The sequence below is a fragment of the Sminthopsis crassicaudata genome, chromosome 2, assembly GCF_048593235.1.
Source record: "Sminthopsis crassicaudata isolate SCR6 chromosome 2, ASM4859323v1, whole genome shotgun sequence".
NCBI classification, from domain to species: Eukaryota; Metazoa; Chordata; class Mammalia; order Dasyuromorphia; family Dasyuridae; genus Sminthopsis; species Sminthopsis crassicaudata.
Window position 1 is genome coordinate 158,778,044 of NC_133618.1, and position 26,949 is coordinate 158,804,992.

The 26,949-nt window shown below is 35.4% G+C and overlaps 1 protein-coding gene across 4 annotated transcripts in view; it reads right to left on the minus strand.

Moving 5' to 3' along the window:
* CFAP61 (cilia and flagella associated protein 61) overlaps positions 1-26,949 on the minus strand; it is a 329,189-nt gene that overhangs the window by 240,305 nt on the left and 61,935 nt on the right. For all 4 annotated transcript variants that reach the window (XM_074287748.1, XM_074287746.1, XM_074287747.1 and 1 more), the window contains 2 exons: positions 4,995-5,071; positions 3,113-3,205 (listed from right to left, as the gene is read on the minus strand). In XM_074287748.1, the coding sequence (XP_074143849.1) occupies positions 3,113-3,205; positions 4,995-5,071 (170 nt within the window). The remainder of the gene's footprint in view (positions 1-3,112; positions 3,206-4,994; positions 5,072-26,949) is intronic.

Consider the following 26,949-nt stretch of genomic DNA (forward strand, 5'->3'; position numbering starts at 1 on the left):
TGATGGACAACAATGAGATGAACCAAATCAGTTCCAATAGAGCAGTAATGAACTGAACCAGCTACACCCAGTGAAAGAATTCTGGGAGATGGTTATGAACCGCTACATAGAATTCCCAATCCTTCTATTTTTGTCCACTTGCATTTTTTGATTTCCTTCACAGGCTAATTATACACTATTTCAAAGTCCGATTCTTTTTGTACAGCAAAACAACTGTTTGGACATGTATACATATATTGTATTTAATTTATACTTTAACATATTTAACATGTATTGGTCAACCTCCCACCTGGGAGGGGGAGGAGGAGGAGAAAAATTATAACAAAAGGTTTAGCAATTGTCAATGCTGTAAAATTACCCATTCATATATCTGGTAAATAAAAACTATTAAAAAATAGAACACCACATTTATTAGGTAACATAAGATATATGAATTTGAATATAAACATTTTTCTAATACAAAAATTAAAATGAAAGTAATCATTTCAGTTAGAAATAAGGATTTTGTGCTTAATCTTTATAAGCCCATCTGTTTCTCCTACCAATATCATTAAAAAAGCAACTATATGAGGGTAATATCCAATTGTTGTAAAGACTAGCCAATGACTATAAATTTAGATAATACATTGTCAGTAGCATAAGGTGATTATCAGGACACTACATCTCTGAAATTTGTGGTTTGAACCCAGTCTGATCCATCCCAATGAAGTCTGCTAATCGGTTTGATTGCTATCAGCCAAATGATAAAAAGGCCAAGAAGGGAAATTGCTTTCATTTATTTTCTGAGCAAAGATTCCCTCTGGCTACTAGCTCTGCCTCTGACTGAGTATATTTAGAGGATAAGGGCAGAAATATGGTAGGAAGAGCAAAGAAGATTCTGCAAAAATGATAATGTGGAAAATCTAGGACTGGAAGGATGTATTGAAGTACTACTTCCAGATACATATTTGCCTTTGATTCTTAAATTCTTTTCTAATTTAATCCCTATGGTGTTTTCTATCAAACTGCACTGGTGACCTTGTTTCTCACTTTACCCTACTCTCCTGTCCACAAAGTAACACACAGGTGTCCTTTTAGAGTGAACATTACTCAAGACTACATCTTTCCTTTCCCCCTACCTTGGAGGTCTCATCAACTCCTTGGATTATATTATCATCTCCAGAATACTTCAAAGCAATATATCCATTTCTAACTTTTCTCATGAACTCCTATCTTATATCATCAATTGTCTACTAAACATCTTCTGAATATTCCATAGGCATCTCAAACTCATATGTCCAAACCCTACTGTACAGGATTGCTACAAAGCTCAACAAAATAATACAGGGCTTCCCTATGTATCATGCTTAAGCCCTTTCTGGTGCTGGTCAACCATATATAGCAGGGATTACATGTATCATTAACCCTATTTTACAGGATGAATAAACTAAAGTTCGATGGTTATACATCTAGCATCAGAATTTAATAAAAGCAGCTGAGATCATGGTGTTTAAGGTTTACAAAACACTTTACATCCACCATCTCATTTGATCCTGCACTACTCATACTGCTCACATGTGACCTAGAACAAAACATTTTGAGTCTCAGTTTCCTCATTTGTCAAATGAAAGGATTGGACCAGATGACCCCTATGGTCTCTTTGAACTCAAAAACTCTGATTCTCTGATCCTAGTGACTGTAAAACCAGGCCTCCTAAAGAAACTAGTATAATCATCATAATAAGAACAATAGGACTTTTTTTTTCTTTTGCTCTCTTCCATTGCAATGCCCTACAAACCACATATATAATCTTGCAAAAAATAATACAATGTCTTTGTAAGTTGTAACTTTTGTGGCCCTCATTATTCTATCTTTGCTACTTAGGTCTGTCTTTTTCCTTTTTCTTTTACCTCTCTGGAACATGGAAATACCTTTAAAATCACAGGAGGGATCAAGACAATTATCTTAAGACCAATTCTAAAGGACCATGATTGGAAAATGCTATCTGCTTTTAGAGAGGGAACTGTTAAACTCTGAGTGCTTATTGAAACATCCATTTTTCCACTTTCTTTGTTTCTCTTACTTTATTTGGAAGAAGTGTTTTCTTCTGTAATATACCTAATATGGAAATACATTTCTACCTATCTATAGGTTATATATATATGTGTGTGTGTGTGTGTGTGTGTGTGTGTGTGTGTATACACACATATAATCAATAACATGTAGCTTTTTCTCAAGGGTGGGGGAAAAGCAGGAAGTAGGAAGAGATTTAGAAGTCAATTTTTTTAAAATGCTAAAAATATTTACATATAATTGGGAAATATTTAGTGAAATAAATTTTTATATAAGCCATAGGAGACCTGTGGGAGGAAGTACTACAAGATAGTAGTGATTTAGTGTCATATTTTTGCAAATCACTTTAATAATAGTCATTTACTTAAAATTTTACCATTAACATTTTTTAAAAATCCAATAAATCAAATGCATCAGAGAAATGTCACAAAAGCACAAATCATTAAACTCTGCTTGAAATTCTAGTCAGTAAACACATATTTACTGAGCTCAGCACTTATTATGGAAGGGATCGCAGTATGGCATTGCAAGACGTGTTTTTTTTTTTTTTTCTAAAAAAGAGCTAACAATTGAGTTGGGGGAATGAAATGGGCATCATGGAATCATGGCTCATAAATCTAGAGCTGGAAGAGGCCTGAGATGTTGTTATCCAACTTAACTCTCTCATTTTACAGATGAGGAAGTTGAGAGCCAAGGAGGTTAAACTCAAGGTCACAAAGGTTCTAAGTAGCAAAGAGAATTTGAATTCAGGTTTTCTTGTCCTTATAAGAAACACTAGTGATTATACTAATCACAACACTCTAGGTTTGGTGAAGGTATCTTAATAGATGCTTGTTGAATGAATAAATGAGGTCATGAGTTTTGAGCTGGGTCTTGAAAAAAGCAACAAAAGATGTGGGTTAGGAGGGAAGGATGAGCTATCTGTTTTGGTGATGGGGAATAATATACAGGTGGGAAAAATTGCAAGGACAAAGGCACTCAAGTAGGAATTATTCAGTTGTTTATATGACTGAGCAAATGACCTAAAAACCCATTTTCAAATAAATTAATCAAACCTTACATATGATTCATGAGTTTGAGCAACGCTTGTACTTGTTGACAAAGAAGGTTCAGGCAGATGTTCAAAGAGGACTTCTTCCTTAACATCTTCTTCCTAAAAGGAGAATAGAAGTTGATGATAATTATAATATTTGTCCTTATCTTTTTTCATACATAGTATTTCTATATATTTTCACATTTCCATTTCATCCAACATAAATCATATCCATATAAAGGCAGTTACTCATTTATAGCAGGTAATATGTCAAGTGCGTTAAAAAGTTGTTTTTCTGGAACAAATTTTTCTCATCAATACAGTAATGGATGGGTTGCAAGACAACCTACAAAAATCTATTTAATGTATAATATAGCTTGAATATGCTATGAAAAGTGATGCAGAACCTTTAATATTATCAACACAATACACCCCATAATATAATGTTGTAAATCTGTTCTCCCCCATATGTTATATGCAGAATCATGCAGTGTCATAGTTGGAAGACATCTTATAAGCCTTCTCGCACAACTTGTACTGGATAAATAATTTCTTCTACAATAACCCCAACAAATTATCATCTGCCTCCAATCAGGGACCTAAGGGAAGAGAGAAGAGGGGAACCCACAACCTCCTGGGGTAGCCTTTTCTCTTCTGAGGCTGCTTTAATTGTTGGAAGTTTTCTTCACATCCTTGTTGCAATGTCCACCTCACTGCTGTCATCTGGGGCCAAGTATTAAATCCCTTTGCAATATGACAACTTTCAAATAATTGAAGACAATGATTATGTCCCCTTAATTCTTCTCTTCTTCCAGCTAAACATCATCAACATTTAATTACATACCTTTCATACCTTTACTAATCTGTTCACCATCCCCTCTGATCTTTGAACTCACAAACACCTCTGGAGGTATTTATCAATGTGCTTCCTAAAATATGGCATCCAGAATTAAACTAAATGACTCAGATGCATTCTGACCAGGGTGTCATTATGGACTCTCTAGCTATATCTTCATTCATCCCAGAATAATATTCAGGCTTCTATCTATTTCTAAAATTATCTCCTTAAGGAGACCAATAATCGATTTATCAAGTCCAATGACCTATTTTTTTCAGGGCTCAATATCTTTGATGTCTTTGTAGCATTTAATGACATGGATCATCCCCTCCTTCAGGATCTATGGCCTTCTTGATACTATTATGTCCCAGTTTTACCTCATTCTGTCTCATTGTTCTTTCTTCAATTTCCAATATTTTACCATTTTTCCTCCACCCTTTAAGCATGAGTATCCAACAAGGTCCTCATTTATCATTTCTCTATACTCTTCTCCAATGATCTGATCATTATGACTTTATTTGTAAACTTTATGGAGAAGATTTCGAAATCTATATACCCAACTTTAATCTGCTAGCTATGTATATTTTACTTGATGACTAACTAGAGTAGGAAATCTGCTGAGCATCTAATACTGGTATTAGAGGAAAGGGGACAGAACAACAGAGGTACTAGTGAGAGCTTTAACAAGTTCTTTCTGGGGTGAGGAAAGGGCTATCTAGATATCTGCAAATTTCCAAGTAATAAGTGCTATAGTAGAAGTTCCAGTGAAAAGGAGGAGAGCTATAGATAATCTTTCATATGTAATTACTCTTCATTAGTTAGGAACCATTAACTTTAAAACTAAAGATTTATACTGTAGGAAGCAATCAGAATACTATTAGTTCCCGGGAGCTGGTGATAGATTGAGAAGGCAAAAAGAAGGAGAGGTATATTTGCATTTCTAAAATACAGAACTTAAATAAAATATTAAAATATATAAGCACTAAATTTGTCTGTTATAAATATATCAATAGACTCTAGTAAATAACAAAAATCCATGCTATATTTCAATTAATTAATTATTTTAATTACCAGACTACGTATATCTTGTTCTCCTGACTCTTCATCTATTTTTTGAATTGTCTGCGCACTTTCATCCTCTAGTGCATCTGTGGGGGGGGAAAGTCACTTTAAATCAATATGTAATACAAATGGTAAATATCTAAATCATAGTTGAAAATAAAGAAAAATTCCGTATTTATATAATTATTATTAACATTCATTTAACATTAGTTTAGACTTTATAATAATCAGAATTCATAACAATTTACCTTTCTGAAAATGTTTTTAAAATATTTTTAGGAATGGGATATAGTGTCATATTTAAATATGTTTGGCATATTGATTGTCATGGATTAAATAGGAGATTATTTTCCTTCAGTTTGGAAATCAAAAGGGGAGAGCAGTTATAATAAATAAAAGTTTTAAGCACCTTATGATTTTAACTTTTAAAAATTACCATAATCTCCAGATAGTTGATGCTATATCTTTTACAAAACTTCAGAAAGAAGTTCAGAAAAGTGCAAAAAGAAAACACAGGCAAACAGGACAGCTTTGAAAGCACATGTTAAATTTATTATATTTTCTAAAAGTACATAAAATTATACATGTAAACTGTAGAATTTCACATATAATCTTTTTCTTATCTATTCTGAAGATTTATGTACTCATTACAGTCAAAGTAATTTTTAGAATCCTATATATTTTGCCAAAACAAACAAAGTATTATCTTTTTTTGATTAAGAAATCTTGTGCTTCCTCTCTCTTTTTTGTAAATGTTCCACAGTACCTGGAGCCTGAGCAATCATTGGGATAGTAATCATAGAAAGGGCAGCATTGAGGATAATTTTGTTTCTTTCTATCTCATTATCCTTCCTTTCCATCCTACTTTACTTACCTGTTTCTCACGCCACTGGTATTTTTGAGCCATGACATATGGTGTCTGCCTTTGGGGCTCAGATCAGCTCAACCCCAGGATGTTTTTTGCCCAGCTGCTATAGCTTCTTTGAAGTATAGCAGCAGCTGCAATATAGATCCTGGGGGTTCATCTGAGGCTCAACAGTATCTGCTGCCAGTTTGAGAGTAGATTTTGTCTTTTTATTTTGTACTGTGGCAATGAGCACCTTTTAGGCTCAGAAGCACCTCTTAGATTCTCTCTTCTTTCCACTTTTCCATTTCTTTTAATGATTAATGCTGCCAAGTAGAATGGGTGTCCTGGATATTTCTGAGCCCCAAATGGACACTGGATACCAATTCCTTAACATTTGTTTCTTTAAAAGAGATGTCAAAGAAGTAAGAGATAATACCAATAAGAGAAAAATGAAATCCCAATGGAATTAATGGAGAACAGAAAAATAGGGAATTATTAAATTGAGGATAAGATGAAGAGCTGCCTGGGCTACCTCTAGCATATGTTGGATAGTATTTCTGCCAAAAGAAGAAGCCAAAAGAATAGAAATCAAGAGAATCCCTTAGAATAGAGGGAAATCATTTAAGGAAAATGAAATGTAAAACTTTCCCTATCATTTGAACCTTTCTTATCTAATCAAATTATATTTGACTGTAAAGAGAGGAATCAGTCAGTGGAACAGATCTATATTTCCTACATGAGGATTCCAGTTTCCACAAGATAGCAAAAACATATATTTGAACCTAAAAGAGATGGATAAATCATATGTCAACTTCAAATAATACACTTTTTTCAAATATGGTACTTTCCCATTTAAAGTTTTTAAGTAACAAAGTACCAGAAAATGTTATCAAAAAAATAACCTAAGACTTTTTTTTCCTTCTCAAATATTAAAGAAACAAATTGGATTTGTAATGAACTCAAGATAAAGGTAACTTAAATATTTGAAGGCCTAATATTCATGGCAATTACTAACTACAATTAGTAATTAACTCAACTAAAGTGTTGTGTAGTGTTGCAGTGCAGTATTAAGCAGCTGCCACATTCCTCCCTTGAGGTGAATGCATTTCAGAAGTAGGTGAACTGATCCTCTCTATCTTTTTCCAAGGTCACTAGGGTTTTGTGAAGTTTAATTAGTTAATATTCATAACCTGCTCCAAAACTTTCAGATGAAACGTGCTATAGTAGTACTTTGCAACATAGAAATAAAATCTACAGGTCAGCTCAATGGTGCAGAGGATAGGACACCAGCCCTGAAGTCAGGAGGACCTGAGTTCAAATCTGGTCTCAGACACTTAACACTTCCTAGCTGTGTGACCCTGGGCAAATCATTTAACCCCAATTACCTCAGCAAAAAAAAAAAAAAAGAAATGAAATCTAGCATGACAAATTACACAAAATTTCATTGAGATTTGCTTTTGTCGCTTATAGAACGCGGCATCTTAGCATTATACATGAGACTGAAAATGGCAGCATAATTTTGGAAAATAATGCTCTATTTTAATAAAATGGAGTACTAATAGTCATTTGAAAAAAAGTGTTCAAAATCAGTATCAAATAAACACAATTCTAAGGTAGCATCTTTTCAGTTATCAAAGATGGTAAAGATGGAGAATTTGAAATTGGCATAGCTGTGAAAAAACACTCATGATAATCCTCTTCTGAGAAAGCAATGAACTGGTCCGACCATTTTAGAAAGCAATATGGAATTATACAGTAAAAGCTATCAAAATGTTAATTCCCTTTGACTCAGAGAACCCATTATTTAGGTTTATCTCCTGATTGGTCGGAAGAAAAGACCTGACCACACAAAACATCCCTTTCAATAGCATCACACATGATAGAAGAACAAAACAAAACAAAAAACTTTGTGCCCAATATCTGGAGAATAACTAAACAAACTTGCATGTGGGTATACTAGAATATTACTGCATAGTAAAAGAAAAAAGATGATAAATCAACATTTAAGACTTAAGGTTTTTATCTTCATTCTAAGATAGAAACAGAAGGCCCAAACTTCTCAAATGAATCAAAGTTACAAACTAGGTGTGAACAAATACATAATCACTTTGGAAGGAGAAAATCATTTTGAAGATTTAGTGAAGACAGACACTATGCAAGAAACATCTCTTGATTGTTTGGTCCTATGTATCACACAGAAGCCAGTTCAAAAGCTTGCATTCCAGCAGCAAGCTGGTCAATTGAGTGGTAGAAAAATCCAGCGTTGAAGAACTCCTGAGGGGGAAATTCTCTTGAGAATAAGTGGAAGATTGAGTTTCTTTCATTGCCTTCTCCATGGATCAGATAACAAGCTATGAACTTCTAAAGGTCAGAAGCAGTACCCCAGAGCAGCCCTAGCTGATGAAAGCAGCTTTATGAGGGGTTGAGAGAGACCAAGAGCAAACATGACACATTAAAGAAGCATCAGAAGAAAACCTAAGGGGACTTTAAAAGGACTCCACAGAAAAAGAATAAAGTTTCAGTAACAAGGAATAATAAGTTCATCCTTTGACCAATTGTGATCTCCAACTTTGAGCCCCAGGAACCTTGTGCATGCAACTTTATCTTCAAATAGGAGGAATATTCCTCTAACAACTGTCCTTACTATACTTGCTTCAAAAATACCCTTTCCAGAAGTTAACTAAATCTGACTGATAATCAATAGGTAGCACATCAGATGAAGGCCTTTGAGCAACAATAAAAACCTCAGCCCCTCAGATTTAACTCCTAGAACTCCAGAGGGGAGAAGTTTTACTTACTCTCTGGTGCCCCAGCCTGCTGGTATAAGGGATGTTGCAGAATCATACCAGGGCAATGGTATTGGCAAGAGTGAGGGGTTTCAGGTCTCTATACAAAGACACATGGAAAGATGTGAAAAAGGGAAGAAATGTATATTCCAAAAGAACATACATACTAGCTACAACTATGAAAGTGAACATAATGTGAGCAGCAACAAAATTTAGGTTTATTATAATGGTTCATGGCAATTTTACTCAGTTAAAGTTAAAGCAAACCACTATCCTTTCTTTAAACAGTCAGAAAATAACAGAAATGTATTATGTACAATCATTCTCACTTTTTTGTTTTTGTTGTGTTCAATGATTTGAGAGATTTTGTTTCATTTTTACTTTATTTTTCTTGCATTTGGTTTTGTCTGTGCAATTTTTGTGTTGTTTTATATATTTTAACACATATATGAGCTATTGAACATTAATGTTGATCAATTAAAATATATATTTCTATTTTATAACAAAATGGCTTTCCTCCAGGAAAATCTGCTTAAAAGAAAAAAAAAAAAGATTAATTAAATCAACAACCATTTGTTAATTGCTTATTGGATGTCAGGTGCTATATTAAGCACCAGGAATATAAAGCCAAGAGACAGTCCTTGCTCATGAAGAACTTACATTCTAATGGGAAGACAGCATGTATACTTCTGAATGTGTGTCCATAGATCTTGAATGCAAGGCAATTTGAAGAGAAAGACTTCAGCTAGTACATGAGTCTTGAAGAAATGATTGAGTTCAAGAGAAGTCCCAAAGAAAAGTTAAAGGAAAATCATGCTATGTGCCTCTAAGAATAAATTTTTGAAACCTAATCTTAGTTTTCCTCATTTTTCTAAAAATTCCATTTTCTAAATCTAAGAACTATAGTTTTGCCACCCTAGCCCACTTCTGCTATTTTCTCATCATTACTGAAGTAGTAGAAGTGGATCTCCTGGGCCTGGGACCATTTTGCATTATTGTCAGAATTTCCAATTCCATACTCTTCTATTCCTCCATAAAAACTCATCACCTAGTGGCTAATACTCTAGTGAAAGATTGAGCATTTAGCTGGAGACAATTTGTCACCAAGTCCCTGGACTTGCAATGTTTCATGATTGATAGAAACAGTTTGTTTTTTCTGTCATAAACTCTGAGAACACAAATTATCTACACACCTCAACGAGCCATCAGAATAGGACTTTCTTTGAACAATCTACAAGTATTCCACCTTTGTGATATTGAGTTTCTCTGTATTTAGTTAGTTTGGTAACTAGGCAAAAGCATTGGAACCTTAGTTGAAGTCTCCCTCGGGACAGAAACTATCCTAGCTTGTTTTCTATATTCATCTTCACCTCCAGGTAAGGGTTAGATTAGGGTCTTTGTGAAGGGGCTTTAATCATCACCTCAAATATCCTCTCTTTGTAAGTTTACTAACATCTTCATATTTTGAGGGCAATTATTCCCTTTTGTGCTTAAAAAGAAAAAATTTAACAGCATCTTATTAGATTGTTGGCTACTAAAGGATTGGTTACTAAAGGATCAAGAAGAATTTATTATAAGTCTATGCTTACTGTTTAACTAGATACATTAGGGAAATAAATGTAGCCAAATATGGTCTTTCTCAAAGAATTACAATCTGATGAAGGAACTATATACTATATTGCATTCCTTATGTTGTGTTTAATATGTTGTTTTGTATTTTTGTTTTTCCCTTTATGAAAAGTCTTATCTCACTAACTAAATAATAAACCAAAATCCATACCTTATGCTTCTTTGTATCCCTAGTATCTAATATCATAGTTGAAAAATATTCACAGCTTCTAAAAATGAAGCTGATAACATAAAACCAAAGGAAAAAATACAGTATTATATAATCAAGTGATTAATTGTATAAAATAAGAGGTCTGTCTTTGTATAGCAATTATGGAATATTGTGATACTCAAGGCCCTTTAGCATAAGGCTACTATGTTGAAAAGCCTCGAGACAATAAATAAATCTCTTTAACAGGAAGAGGAAACTTGGGACCTCAAGTGCAGCAGGCTTTCATTTCCCATGCCAGATCCTTTCTGTGTAGAGTGCAGCCTGACTTGCCATATGCCTATGCAATGATGATTTGGAGGCTCAGCCTCATCAGTGTAGGAGACAGGAGTTTTCCATGCCAAAGAGCTTCAGGGTTCTAAGTCAGTGTGCTGGGTTTCCTGCCTCAAGATGTGCAGTGCTGTGACTGTCAACAAGGCAGTCACTGGGGGTTGTCCATGTTCCCATTCAATTCCACAGCAGATAATAAATTCTCTATTAGCCTCACTATAGCTTTGGTAACTGGGAAGTCTGTCAAAAACATTTATTGAGCAGCTACCACTGAGCAAGTCATGAAGTTGAAATGTACAGTGACCAAGATTAATCTAGCAAATATATTCCAATTCAATTCGGCAAGCATCTATTAAATGTCTGCTATTCAAGGGATAATAATAGGTACTGGGAAATATAAAAACAAAAATGAAACTATAACTGCACTCAAGGAATTTAAATTATTAGGAATAGGGAATAAAAAATAGATACATACATACATAGATTAATACAAATGTATACAAGGGAAATAAATATAAAGTAATTTTGAGGCTAAGGAGACAATGCTAATAGAGGAGGAAAAGGGTGGGCCAGGAAGGACTCATATATGAGAAGGTATTAGAGAGTTCAGTATTGAAAGGGATTTCCAGTATGAACAGACAATTCTCAGATGATGAAATTGAAACTATATCCACTCACATGAAAGAGTGTTCCAAATCACTACTGATTAGAGAAATGCAAATTAAGACAACTCTGAGATACCACTACATACCTGTCAGATTGGCTAAGATGACAGGAACAAATAACGATGAATGTTGGAGGGGATGTGGGAAAACTGGGACACTGATGCATTGTTGGTGGAGTTGCGAAAGAATCCAACCATTCTGGAGAATAATTTGGAACTATGCCCAAAAAGTTATCAAACTGTGCATACCCTTTGACCCAGCCGTACTACTACTGGGCTTATATCCCAAAGAATTACTAAAGAAGGGAAAGGGACCTGTATGTGCCAAAATGTTTGTGGCAGCTCTTTTTGTTGTAGCTAGAAACTGGAAGTTGAATGGATGCCCATCAATTGGAGAATGGTTGGGTAAATTATGGTACATGAAGATTATGGAATACTATTGCTCTGTAAGAAATGACCAGCAGGAGGAATACAGAGAGGCTTGGAGAGACTTACATCAACTGATGCTGAGTGAAATGAGCAGAACCAGAAGATTGCTGTACACTTCAATGTTGTATGAAGATGTATTCTGATGGAAGTGGTTATCTTCAACATAAAGAAGATCCAACCCACTTCCAGTTGATCAATGATGGACAGAAATAACTACACCCAGAGAAGGAACACTGGAAAGTGAATGTAAATTGTTAGCACTACTGTCTATCTACCCAGGTTACTTATACCTTCGGAATCTAATACTTAATGTGCAACAAGAAAATGGTATTTACACACAGGTTTTATTGTAACACATGTAAAATGTATGGGATTGCCTGTCATCGGGGGGAGGGAATGGAGGGAGGGGAGGATAATTTGGAAAAATGAATACAAGGGATAATATTATAAAAAAATTACTCATGCATATATACTGTGGAAAAAAATTCTAAAAAAAAAAAGGGATTTCCAGGAGAGGGGGAAAGAGGACAGACATAGAATGTCATGTACAGCAGGAAAATCAGAAGAGATTAGAATTTAATTGGGAAATGTTTAACAAAATAAATATACAATACAACACAGTGTTAACTTGTAGTTTTTTAAGTCAATGTCTAAATCAATAAGTCAAGCCTGAAGAGGTCCATTTCTATTTAAGTTTGATATCACTCATGTGCCACGCTAGTGAGTTTACTAGGGAATTGGTGCATGAAGGAGAGTAATATGGAATCAGTATAGGATACTCTGATGCCAGAATTCAGAAGGTTTCAAAAGCCAAACTGAGGAGTTTGTATTTTATTCTAGAGACAATAGGGAAAGCTTAGAGTGACAGGATTCAGCCCTGCATTCTAAGAATAGAAAGACAAGGAATCATGTGAAAGATGCAGTGGAGGGAGGAGGGAAGGTGACAAAGGAAGACCAAGTGGGAGAATATTACAGGCCAGATAGAAGGAGATAAATGCTTGAATGGCTAAGCCATTTGAGCCACGAGAAAGAGGGGTAAAAAAAAGACATTGTAAAGTTAGAATTAAAAAAAAAACACAACTAGGTAATCAAATGGCTACAGGAGGGGAAGTGAAAGAGAATAAAGAGTTGAAGATAACCCTGAAGTATCCAATCTAGATGACTAAAAGGATGATGTTTCCTTCAATAAAAAATAGGAAAGTCAGGGATGTGTTTGAAAGAAAACATTATGAATTCTATATTCTATCCACATTGAGGCAGTATGACAAAATAGAAAGAAGAGTAGCTCTGAAGTCAGAGGACTTAGATTCAAATCCTCCATCATTTCAATCATGTCTAACCCTATAACCCTATCTGGGGTTTTCATTGGAGTAGTTTGCCATTTCCTTCTCCAACTCATTTTAAACTGAGATAAGCAGGATTAAGTGACTTGCTCAGAGTCACATAGCTAGTCAGCTGTCTGAGGTCAGATTTGAACTCTGAAATAAGAGTCTTCCTGATGAGAGTCCTGGCACTGTATTTCCTGTACCATGTAGCTGCCCTTCCCTGTCATTTACTCTCTGTGAGAACATTTTTTTATCCAAAAGTTTCCTACACTATAAATGAAAGGGCTGGAATAGATGGCCTCCAATGTCCCTTCTCTAAATCACTAAATCTATAAAATGTTTACTTGATATCCAGGTGGAAACATCCAGCAAGAAGTTAGTGATATGGGGCTGAAGATTAGGAGAGAAGATTGATAATTATGTAGATGTGAGATCATAGGAATTGTAATTGAACCTGTAGGAGCTATTAAAACCATAGAAAGAGGGTATATAAAGAGGTAAAAAAAAAAAGGGTTCAAAAAAGAATCCCTGTTATCAAAGAAACCAATTTACCCAACTTGAAGACAAAACAGAAATCAAAGAAAGTATACATTTAAGAATACAAAGAATACAGAGCAAACAGAACACAAATGATGATCCAGCAAAGAAGACTGAGAAAGGCTAACTCCAGACAGTTCTAAGAAGAGAATCAGGTGAGAAAAATGTGTCTTAAAAACCTAGGAGGGAAGAAAAAGGTCATTTTATTTTTTATTTCTTCAGAATAAAGTCATGCAACTTTGCAACCAAGTTCCAAAACCCATTAGTATGGAACTCTCTCTTCGTTGATGGAGAACAATGTTCTACACCTCTCTGAAGAATGGGGCACAGTTGGCAAGAGAAGACAAGAAAACTCTTCAGTTTTTGAATCAAGTTCTAGTCTCTTTGATCTCAAGGGGCTCTCCAGTCTTCTTCAAACTTTCTACAAGCTTCATATTCTTCAGTTGACTTAGGTATTTCTGCCTTCCATCTTCAAGAGAAAAGATGAAATATGCCAACTCCATTTCAGGCTGCTGAAGGAAAGAACTCTGGGAAGAAGCTGACATTAGAGGAGCTGACAGTCTCCATCATGTCCCTATCCCCAACTTGTTAAAGAATTTACTCTTGGTCGAACTGAGTTACCAAGCTCCCAGTAGAAGAGCTCTGTATTGTTTGTATTCTTATAATTTCCCTGATTTCTGTTTTGTCTTCAAATTGGGTAGATTGATTTCTTTGATAATTCCTGTGGGTGTTCACTGTGAAGCTGATATTTGGTGAGAAAAAAAATTAAGCCTTGGTTTTATATGAAGCTTGGGATCTTGCTTCTTCTCTTCCCCCTCTCCCCAATTATTGAAGCAGCTATCAGAATTTAGATTGTACCTAAAAATCACCTCACCTACACTTATATCACAATTATACTGGGAGCCTTGCTCTTTAAAGAGAACTTTTGGCTTTTTTTTGCTTCTTTCCTATTTTGCTTCCTGGAAGGAATTAGTGTCACTTGGAGGAGGGTAGGGAGGAAAGAAGCTAAGAGTAGTTTAATTCTGCCTTCCCTAAGCCAGCCACTGACATCCCCATGTTACGTACCAGGGACAACACTCATCACAATTGCCATGTTGACTAAATTTACCTGGACACAAAAGACAAATATGGTTAAGGAGGCAAAATACATCTTCCCTAGCTTTTAAAAAAAAATTTTTTTTTTGCATCATTACTGTCTCCATAATTATTTTGAGTTTCTACAATAGTTTTTCCCTTCCCTTCAATTTCAGGGAATAATATCCTTTGGTTTTGAAAGGATACTCAATGGGAAAATGTTCATGTGAACCAGTGGTAGCATAATTAGGAAAGCAGAGCAGTTGAGTTATGGGAATAAGACAACAGTTGTTGTCAATATTCCTAACGAGGCTATCAGCCTATCTCTTAATACAAGGCTTTATGTGAATAGCATAGCAAATCTGGGAATGCCCAAGCTTCTGAGTGGCCATTCCTAACCTGTTCTTTGAACTGTGACTAGAGAGCTGAGTGTTTTGACAGAGAGAAGAGCAAGAGAGCCAGGGAGACTACTGTGAAAGACCCACACAGCTCTGGGGAGTCTGGTTACCTTGGTGGCTTTCCCTAAATATTCGACTTTATTTCCCCTGTGTTAGGAGTGCCCGGGGGAGAGTGTAGTATAAAATTACTGAGCCATCAAAGAATCAGGCATCAATGGCTCTATGTCAGAGGTTAGCACTGGGCTGGGTCACTATACACCACCTTCTGAGTGCCTCCCTGTACTTAGGAGCAGAATAACTGAGGCTTGCAGGAAGGTTGCGCAAGATGTTACCTCACATTTTTGTGAGAAAATTGAAGGTTACCCATTGTTGGTCTTGTGCCCTACACTTTGGAATGTCCACCGTTATTCTTCTCCTTGTCATATAAAGCCCTTCACAACTTGGCAACACTCTCTCTAAACTGATTTCATATTACTCCCTCTTGTATTCTAGGCTCCTGTTCAGCTATCCTATGGCTATTGCCTCATACAATATATTTGGTCTCTCCCACTATAACTTTGCATAGATCGTCCGTCATGACTATAATGTTCTCCCTTCTCCTGTTCCCTACTTGAAATCCCGTGTTCCTTTTCAAGCTCAGTTCAAATTCTGTCTCTTCACATTGTTTTTTTCCCCATCTCCAAGAAATTATTTTGTAGCAATTCTGCACCTTATTTTGCACTAATTATGGGAGCCTATTTGAGCCCTCCAAACTTATTGAGCCTTATTTTCCTTATCTTTCAAGTGGGGATAAAAAGAGCACCTGCTTAACAGGATTGTGAAGATAAAGGGAGATAATGTGTGTAAAGTATTCCCCAAACTTTAAAGGACTACAGAAATGTGAACTATTCAGTTATCTCCTTGAAGGTTGTTTCTCTCCACCAATGTAAGATCTGTGAGGGCAAGAATTATTTCATTTTTTTTCTTTTATATCCTCAAGCCCTGGAACATAAATGACATTTAATAAATTAGTGTGGAACTGAACTGTATAGAACTATATCAGTACAGACAATGCCAACTTCAGGTCAGATGACTTTAAAAGATCAGATCCTAGACTCTTATCAATGAAATATGGCAATTCTATGAGTGCTGTTGTGAGTGCAATTCAGAACCATGTGTTTATTAGGGATACAGATGGACATCCAGATTTCCAAAGTCCCAAGCAGACCTAAAAGGCATGCTCAGCAGACATGGCCCAATGCAAGTGTGCAATCCTGGAAGCTTAAATCTGTTAAGAATACAAGAGTATGATCTGGAGAGATTTTTGGACTGAATAGGGCAAGAATAATGAGCATCCCTGATAGATTTTCTTAAAATAGATTACATTTTCCTGTGGTTTGTACTCTATGCTTTTTGCATTTATCCTATGACCTACCTAAGCAATCCTTGATAGTAGTAGTACCATAAGCTTGCACTATTAGAAACTGCCTCAACTCTTTTAGATTAAGTGGGATCAATGAGCAAGTAATTGCTTCCTATGTATATGTTAAGATCTAAACTACTTTTGAAGCTGGATTATTTTATAAGTTACTAATTTAGGGAAAAGAGAATCAACCTCATTAAGTGGCTTCAGGAATACCAAACTCTAAAAGGTTATTTTGTGGGGAGGATTCTGGAAAGATGCAGAGTAGGTTGGTAAATTTCAAGCATTCTCGATTTCCCCCACAAATAAAACAAATTTGCTCCTCAGGGCAAACATAGACATGAAAAATCAATAAGATTTGGGGTAGAACAGGGATTTTCCAGATACAATCTAAGATCTAAAAAAAGACCCTAAGCTGAGGATTAATCTGTCTAATGTGCAAACACCCTGAGCTAGCTCCCCAGAAACATCAAATGCTAATTGGGTGTGGCTGGAGGGAGCCTCAACAGGAGCCATAGATTTTCATAACCTGTTCTGTTTGTTGAGTTGGGGTCTGAGTCTGAAGACTGAAGGAACCTTGACTGATTAGGCATGCAAGGCCTAGCTGCGCTGTAAAGAGGTAGCCCTGGGCAAGAAGGAACCAACACCCAGTGAGTGCAGAAACTGTGGGGCACAGATGCTGCTGATTGTGGGCACTTGCAGGAGGATTAAGCTCTTGGCTTGGGGTTCCTGGTCAGAAGGGAGATCTGAAGGAAAGCTTGAGGCACTATTTCCCCCCCTCATCCCACAATTACAAGATTCTGACATTAATACTTCTTACTAAAAAAAATAAACCCTTAAAGAAGAACCCCACCATTGAAACATATTATGGGAATAGGGAAGACCAGGGTAGAAAAAACTTCTACTTCGAAGAGTAATGTGAATTAACTCCTTGCCCAGAGAGAATTTATAGAACAAAAAAGAACTATCAAATGAGACACATTGAGGAAAAACTAATAAGAAAAATTAAAAACCATTCATGAAAAATAAGAAAATTATGGGAAAAAAAAGTTAAAAGGAGGTACAGAGTTTCAATGATGAAAATAATTCTTTGAAAATTAGAATTGGGCAAGGGGAAGCCAATGAAGCTACAGGAGACCCAAAAAATTAACAAAACAGATTATAAAGAACAAGAAAATAGAACAGAATGTGAAATATCTTATAAGAAAAGTGACAGATTTAGAGAACAGATCAAGAGGAGAAAATATAAGAATAACTGGATTGCCAGAAAGTTCTGACCAAAAAGAGAACCTTGACAAAATAATGGAGGAAATAATCCAAGAAAATTGTCCTGGAGTGATAGAAGATGAGGAGAAAGTAGAAATAGAAAAATCCACCAATCACTACCTCAAAGAGATCCTTTGTGGAAAACACATAGGAATGTTATTGCCAAATTGAAACCCCTAGATCAAAGAGAATATTTTGTAAGAAACAAGAAAAAAATTCAAATATGCTAGATTACAATTAGAATTGTACAATACAATACAATAAAAGACTCCAAGTCCTGAAAATCATATCTACCAATAATCAAAACAACTAAGCCTGGGACAAAAATATCATATCCTACAAAATTATCTATAATTTTGAATGAGAAAAATAGACATTCAATGAACTTGCACATTTTCAGGGCTTTATCAACCATCCCGAACTTGACAGAAAATTTAACGTATAATAACATAAAGTTATGTGTTTTTATATATTTAAGATTCACATCAACAATGGGATAGCTGAATAGAAAGATTGGCAGAGTTAAGGTAAAACTAGTAATCATGTTATACAAGTGAAGGGCAGAGGAAGAATAGACACAGGGGCATTAAAGGGAAAAGAAGGCTCATTGTTCTGAAAATGTACTCACATCGGGATTGGATCCAATAGGTAACACTACATATATATCAAAAAGAGTATAGTACTCTCCAAAATCTATAAAGAAATAAGGGGGAGGGATGAGCGGATAAGGAAGCAAAGAGTGAGGGAAGAAGACAAAGGAGAGCTTCTTGAGTGAGGGGAAGTTAAGTAATAGTAAGTAAAGTTAGGGAGCAGAATTTAATTAAAGAGCCAGCAGGGATAGGAAAGAGATGTTTTTTATGTGGATTGTGTTTGAGTGTGTATATGCATATGTGAATTCACATATGCATATGTGAATATATATATATATATTCACATATGCACAGATAAATATCTTTTCCTAACTGTAGCTTGCTTGGGAATGGGGGGATGAAAGGGAGAAATAGAATAAAATAAATAAGGTATGTAGCAGAGAACTAAAGATTAATTTATAAGGAAATAGAGAAAAATAAACAAAATATGTGGGTATATATATATATATATTTATGCGCTTTCTTGATTTGGCAATTTGTTGTGTATTTTGAACCCTCCCCTATGTTCTGCTGGGCACATGACAATGTTCTATTTTGTTTTGCTTTATTTTGTTTTGTATTTCTTTTCTGTTTCTCTTCAAATAAAATAAATTTAATAATAAAAAGGTTATTTTGTGCCTCTTCATTAACTTGGTTTAGATTAAATCTAATTTATCATTAAAAATCCAAAAAAAGATTTTATATGTATATATATTCACATATACAAACTTTTAGACAACACAATGTAAATGATATAACATTCTAACAATCAATGTATTCAAGACAAATATGAAGGATTCTTTGTGAGGAACTCTTTGCAAGAGAAAAATCAGCAGGATCCAAAAGCCAGTTCTAATGAAAATCCCTTAAATCACCCCTATCCAGTGTTTGCTAGCAACTAGCTCCTGACTTCATATGGAGCAATAGTCAAATTACTATAATTATCTTGTAACACAAGTGGCATATCAACATTATTTTAACATGGATTTTTGCATAATCTTTCATTATTATTATTCAGTCTCACACTTGGAAACAGAAAACAACAACAAACTGCAACCTCTGATCTAATCTAAAAGGAGAATAATCTACCACTGTGCGTAAATAAAAGGATTGTTTATATGTGAATATACTAAGAGAAATCTGACTTCAATTCCCTCTCCTGAAATTCACAAAATGCCTTCTGTCAAAATTCATAAACTTGTAATTTAAGCACCTTAGTACCAAGAAGATATAAAATAATAATCATATAAATTTTTAAAATTCATTTTTCATTCAAAGACCTCAAAAGAAAATCAGTCCTTTTACTACTGTGAAATCAATTCTGATTTATGCAAGTTATTGCCCACAGTGATAGCACAAATCATTTAAATGGTGATAGAACTAGGAATCTTGATTCCTTGTCACCAGCTGTCATTAAATGCAGAATATTCTTAAAATATTTGCTATAATTCCTTGTTTTTAACAGTCATGTAGCTATTACAAGTCTGATGTCACTAATATATATAGAATTGCTACAAAGATCAAATAAAATATAGATAAAATACAAAACTTCTGAACTGAAAAATTCTATATAGAGTTAATTTTGATTGTTGTTTTTCCAATAATCTTTAAGGTAAACATTCAGCATAATTTTAAATAACTAGAAAGGTCATCTTCATTTGTTACAGAATGAAAAAATTTGAGTTAGAAGGAACCTCAGCCTGTAAAGAAAAACCCAACCCATAAATAAAAGGAAATCCCTGCTATAAAATATCTTCTAACCCTTGCTTAAAGTGGTGGAACCCATTCTCCATGGAGGCAGCACATTCTACTTTGGAATAGCTCTAATTATTAGGAAGTTCTAGATATTAAGCCAAAATTTGCCTCTTTAACTTCCACCCCTGTTCCTGGTCCTGATCTCTAGGGTTAATGGAGGACAATTCCTCCTTTGCATAACAATTCTTAAACACTTGAAGGAACCTGTTACGTCCATCTACATCTCCCAAACAATCTTCTCCTTTCCAGTTTACACAGGCTAAAGCTTCTTTTGACTAATTTTTGAATAACAAGGACTCAAGACTTTTCATCATCTTGGCTGTCCTCCTATGGACACTTTTGAACTGCCCATAACTGAAAACAATACTCTGAAAGAGGTCTGGTGAAAGCAGAGTACACTGAAACTCATTTCCTTATTCCTAGGATCTATGCTGCTCTTACTATAGCTTGACTGCGTTATATTTGTCTGTTCTATCACGATGCTGGATCATATTTAGCTTGTATTAAAAATACTAGATGTGGGGCAGCTAGATGGCGCAGTGGATAGAGCACCAGCCTTGAATTCAGGAGAACCGGAGTTCAAATCTGGTCTCAGACACTTAACACTTCCTAGCTGTGTGACCCTGGGCAAGTCACTTAACCCTAGCCTCAGGGGGGGAAAAAAAAACAAAACAGATGTTTTAGATTATTGTCTAACCATGCCTTCCCCATTTTAGATTCATGAAATTGATTTTTTTTTTTTTTTTTTTTTGCCCAAGTGTTTGTATTTACATTTACCTCTTGTTTTAAGAAAAGTTTTATGTTCGGATTCACTCCTATAAATGACGCTCTCAGACTCAATTGAAAACGAAAGTAAGGTTTTAATCAAATAGGACAAGGTATAGATAGTTTAGATTTGCATAAAAAAATTAGAAATAAGAACAATTAACAATATGACAATTATAGCAGATAGAGGAAGAGAATACATCACCAATTCAAGGGAACCTCAAAAACTCAAAATGGCTGGGAGCCCCGTTTCAATCTCAATCAACTTGAATTGTGTAAAGATTTTCCCGGGCGAAGGGTCCTTCCCACAGGTGAAGCTCAACTATGGTTTTAGAACACGGGCTTTTTATATGTTTTCAAACAAAGAAGGCTCCCAGCCAAAACCTATCTATATATTCATGTTGACTCATTCCAAACCCTTGAAGCTTGATATGGTTCCTTATCAATTGCATATGCACAGGGAGGAAGCCACCCAGCCCTAAGCATAAGCATTTCCAAGAATGGCTAGTTCCTGGTATCTATTGTCAAGGACATACAGAGTTTATGGAACGGTCAAGTTCCTATAATTTAGAAGCTCAGGCCTGTTAGATTTGAGTGAGCTTATAATTCTAATATGAAATCTTAATTTCTTATTCACCTCTATAGAATTTCATCTTATTAATTTAGCCTAAAGTTCTAGTTGTCAGGATCCTTTCAAGATCATCATCAAATTAGCTCTTCCTCCAAATTTTTTGGTTCTTTGCAAATGTAACACACCATCTATATATGCTTTTGGGAGATGTATATAAAGTTAATTCAAAAATCACACAAGCAGCTATGAATGAACAGTTAAAAGTACTGAATCAAGCAGTACTGAGAATAAAACACTGTTCTCAAACTCTTCATGTTATAAGGGGGAAGACAGTATATGTAAAGTTCTGATCGTCTCTCAGTTGTAATCCTTCTCTGGGAGGAGGTTTCTTTTCTCTGTGAATCTTTTTCTCTGTCCTCTTCACTAGCGAATCCACAGGATGTCTTCTCCTTGATCCAATCCAGAACTGACTTCTTCTTTTATCCTCCCAGAGAATAGGCATGGAATAACTCAGGGGCTTGTGGGAGAAATACTTCAACCAAATACTTTCACCAATTAAACATGTAAGCTCCTCCCCAGAAGTTCAAAGGGGTAAAACTCCCCTTAAAGGCCAGAACTAGAGAATTGTTAAGTACCAACTTAGTATCTCATTATCTCATTAGCACTTAGTAAGAACCTAACATCTCCCCCTTTCTTTTGATTTAGAACATAGGGTGGTCATGACCTTGAAACATAAATCCATCAATATGGGAGGTATTACACATAATTACATAGATTACATAAACACATAGTAACATAGTAACATAATACATGCTAGAAGTAAGAAATAACATGATCAAATAATCATAAATTGAGAATTTATAAATGTTCATAAGTCCATTGTCCATTAGTCTCATCTTGTGTTAGGAAATCCAATGATTCCTGCTGGTTTTAAAGTTCTTTAACAGTCTTATTAGCCATACTCTTTCAGTGTCAGATGTTTCTTAGATCTTCTTTGTTTTGAGGTCTTTCTCTTTTTCTGTCTCCATCTGAAGAAATACAAGCAAACCCTCTCTCCCAGGCAGTTAATCTATCTAATTTCCTTCTATTTACCACTTTCTAAATCTCTTCTCATCATCTGGCAATTACATTGTAGTTGTTTGCACTGGACACAGCTCTGTTGGTTTAAAAGGCCTGTATTCTCCCCAAGTATAATCCATTTTTGCAATCTGATTGCCTTTTGGCTGACTGATCAGATAATCCCTTTCTTCCATGTGATTGCTTTTCAGCTGATAGATCCCATCAGAGTCCTGACCTTCTAAAGGCTCTTTGGGTGTAACCTCAGCTGCTATCATGCCCCAAGTCTTTTTTGCCTGGAGCCCTGGACCTGAATTATTCTACACTCTGATGCCCAATGGAGTCCTCTGTTGCATTTTTGACATGGGGTATTGGGTCTTGTTCTCCCTCCCTGTCTTCTCACTCTATCTCCATAACTACACTGAGCTCTTAGATGTCCAATTTTTCCATATTGGAAGAATCGATGAATTTCTCTAGAAGTCCTTTGCCAAGAGGGACCCTGTCTTTCCACATTCATCATAGTCCGGGTGTAAAAAGCATTTGTTCCTACTGTAGCACAGCATCTTATGATCTCCTCTAAAGAAGCATCTTTGTCTAGTCCCCATATAATTCTTTTGCAAATATCATTGGCATTTTCCTTAGCTAGATGTCTGGTCATTATTTCTGTAGCTGCATTTTCTCCAATAGTTCTTTTGATAGCAGTTTGCAAACATCCCACAAAATCCGCAAAAAGGTTCATTGGGACCTTGCTCTATTTTAGTGAAAGCCTCCCCCTGATCTTTCTGTCTGGGGAGGGAACTCCAAGCTTTTGTTGCAGCTTTAGCAATTTGCTCATACACTGTCATGGGATAATTAATCTGTTCTGAATTCTCTCCATAGTGACCTTCACCAGCTAATTGAATTGTGTGTTACCACTTAACACTTAGTAAGAACTTAATATCTCATTATCTCATTAGCACTTAGTAAAAACCTAACAAGTATCCATGGAAATTTCAGCTTCAAGTTAGATGGATCTCAAGGTCATTAGGATATTGTGACAAAGTAGATGGTGAGAAGATTCTTTAGTCTTATTTCCAATGACAAAACTCTTATCTGTTTCTGTTAGTGAACCATTTGGCAGCTTTGGGTGCAAGAACTTTCTCTTCTACCTCTTTATTAGTCACAGTTGTAGAAGAAGCAGGGACTGCAGTCCCCACCTATTGGTGGAAACAGTGTGGCTGGAGCTGGTAGTCACAGTGGTTTGACTTGCCTGGCACATGCTGCCTCTGGGCTGTTCCCCAGGGTCTCTTGCTACTTCACCTGACTCATCTGCAGGCAGTACCTGATCAGCAATAGCTAGGGAGGGCTGACCTCTTCTCCACAGAGATTGCTTCCATAAATGATAGTTGTGGGCTCTGGATGAGAAGCAGGACCCCTGATCTTGGGGCTGTTCTTTCTTACCTGTCCATCAGTCAGCAATTGGCGTGAGTGTTAGCAAGGATGCTGGGCCCATTTTCCACAAGAGTTATTCTCTTTTGAGGCTCTCTGTGGAATCATGGCTAGAAGTTGGGTAATGATTTAATGGATTTTACTACTTTCAATGTTCTTAGGTTCAGGAGCTGAGGCTATCTCCATTAGACTCTGAAAGGAGGATATAGTTAAAATGGGGTTGATAGTGGTTTGAGTTGCCTTGAAAATGCTGCCTCTTTAAAGGCTATACTTTTTTTTCTATTCCAAACCCTATCTTTAATAGTTAAGTGAATAGTAGAACTGCCTTTCAGAATAACATAAAACCAAAGCTATATATAAATATTACAAAGTCATATGATATTTGAAATTAGCATGTTAAAAATTTTTCTCATCATCACTCCCTCAATTATGATTTTATTTTTATGAGAAATGTGAAATTAAAAACAAAAACTCATTTTTAAAAAGTAAAATGATTCCTTTTGTCTTTTTCTTGGGCTAACTTGCTGCCTTATCAATGCCTTTTTATCTGAGAAGGTATCACATGTATCTTGGGCCTAGCTTTAAAAACAGCTTTTTGTTATTTTTTAATCAATGAATCAAATTATTAGCTTCAGATAATGATCATTAATTTTAAAGATAAAAGTTGGAAAGGTTAATTTGTGCTCTAGGAAAAATGGCAAATTAGAGACAGTCATAAAACTCATGACTGTTGGAATAAATCAAGGAAATAGCAGTCTTGATATATATATATATATACACACATATGTATGGTAAAAATGAAGTTGCTCTGAAGTTACTCAGAAATATCTAGGGAAAGTTTTGGCTCAGTTATCAAAACATCTCAAAAAACATTTTGTTTTGGTTTTTTGACTGACTGACCTCAAAGCACATATCAGTATGTCAAGTAATGCTAATAAGGATTTATTAAGCATCTACTATGCTTATAATAAAAATAGCTCAATGGACAGAGCACTAGACTTTGAAATAGTAAGACTTATCTTCTCTAGTTCAAATCTGGCCTCAAACACTTATTAGCTGTGTGACCCCAGGCAAGTCACAACTCTATTTTGCTTCAGTTTCCTCATCTGTAAAATGAGTGGGAAAAGGAAAGGGTAAAACCATACCAGTATCTCTGCTAAGAAAACAGGGTCACAAAGGGTTGACTGAATATCTAAATGACTAAATGACAATAGCAGTGTGACTGAAATGACTAAATGACAACAGCAGTGTGCCAGGCACTATGTGAAGTGCAAATCACTGCTTCATTTTAGGAAAACAAGTAGAATCAGAGAAAGAAAAAGAACCTTGTGGCTATAAGAAGTAGAATTATGACTAGAAACAATATGGGAAAGGAGTTGGGAAGGGAAGGACAGAAGCCACAACAGATTGCAAATAGGAATAAATTATTGTGATTTTTAAATATCCTGAAATGTCCTAATAGAAGGATAAACACATGAACAAGTATTGCAATATAGTTCCGTTTAGGCATAGAGTCCACAGTGAAGGAGAAATTTAAAAAATAAATAAATAAAGGGCACCAAGATAAAAAAAAAAAAATAAGACTTAAGAAAAAAAGTTTAAGAAATGAGTACTACTTAATGTAAAGTAAAGAAGGCTTGATTTAGTAATCAAATTTTACACTCCTGGAGAGTTATTATGTAGGGAAACTGGTGACAGATGTTTTCCATCTCTGCAGAGAACAGAATAAGAGAAAATAAGCTTAAATTGAATCAAAAGAAATTTAAACTTTCAGAAAGATGAACATTCTAATAACAAAGTTATGAGGTTCTAAAATATTTTTCCCATGGATCTTGTGAAAAGATCATCTTGAAGAACTTTCAAAAAGTAAAACAGGCAACAAAGACTAGATGGAGTAGTGATCTTCTTCCTACCTGTGCCAGCTCTATGATTTTGTTAAAGTAAAATTATGTTCTTTTTGCCAAGCAAAACTTAAAAAGTTCTATAGGGATTTACAGAATTGAGAACCACAGCTTTATAAGAGTAACAAAACTGATGTATGGAGAGGTTCTTTTAAAACAGATATATGCTTCCCAGGACATGATGACCTACTTAACTAACAAAAATATGTTTGTTTTTTTTTTCTTTTAACTATTACATATGACAATGCCAATACAGCTGTGGAAATGCAAGCTGTGCCCTATTTTGCCTTATGCATCATCAAGAAAATTGCCAGCTAAATTCTGATTCCAAAATCTTTATTGTTTGTGATGATGCATCTAGCAAAAGACACAGCTTGATTTGCAAACACTAAGCAAAGCTAGTGGTGCTGCCAGTTGGGAAAAAAAATATTCATTTGAATCATATGATTTACTTTGAAGGTCACTGAAGAAGAGTAGAGTATACATGTCCCTGAAAGGCACAGGCAATCCCCCAAGTGTAAGTTTGCTGAACCTTAAAGTAGGAAGGCACTTTAAAAACTCTTATTGCAATCTCACACTCAAATGTGGGAATTGTTTATACCATATCCTTGATATACGGTTTCTGCTTGATTACTTACACTGATGAGGGAACTTAATGCTTTTGAGGCAGACAGTTTCATTGTTGGATGGTTTTAATTTTTGGAAAGCTTTTCCTCTGACTTCTATCCTTCTATAACTTTCATTCATGGATCCTAGTTCTGCTCTCTGGAACAAATAAAATTCTTATTCTTTAACATACTGCAAGCTCTCTATGAGCCAAGGAAGCTAATGTGATTTTAGGCTGCATTAACCAGAAATAAGGAGATGATCATTTTGCTATGTTCTCCCCCAGTCAGATCACTTCTAGGGTATTGTGTTTAGTTCTTGTAATAATATTTGAGGAAGGATATTGTTAGGATAAAGAATGTTCAGAAGAGGGAAATCAGGATGATAAAGACCTCAAGTTCACATCATCTAAGTATCA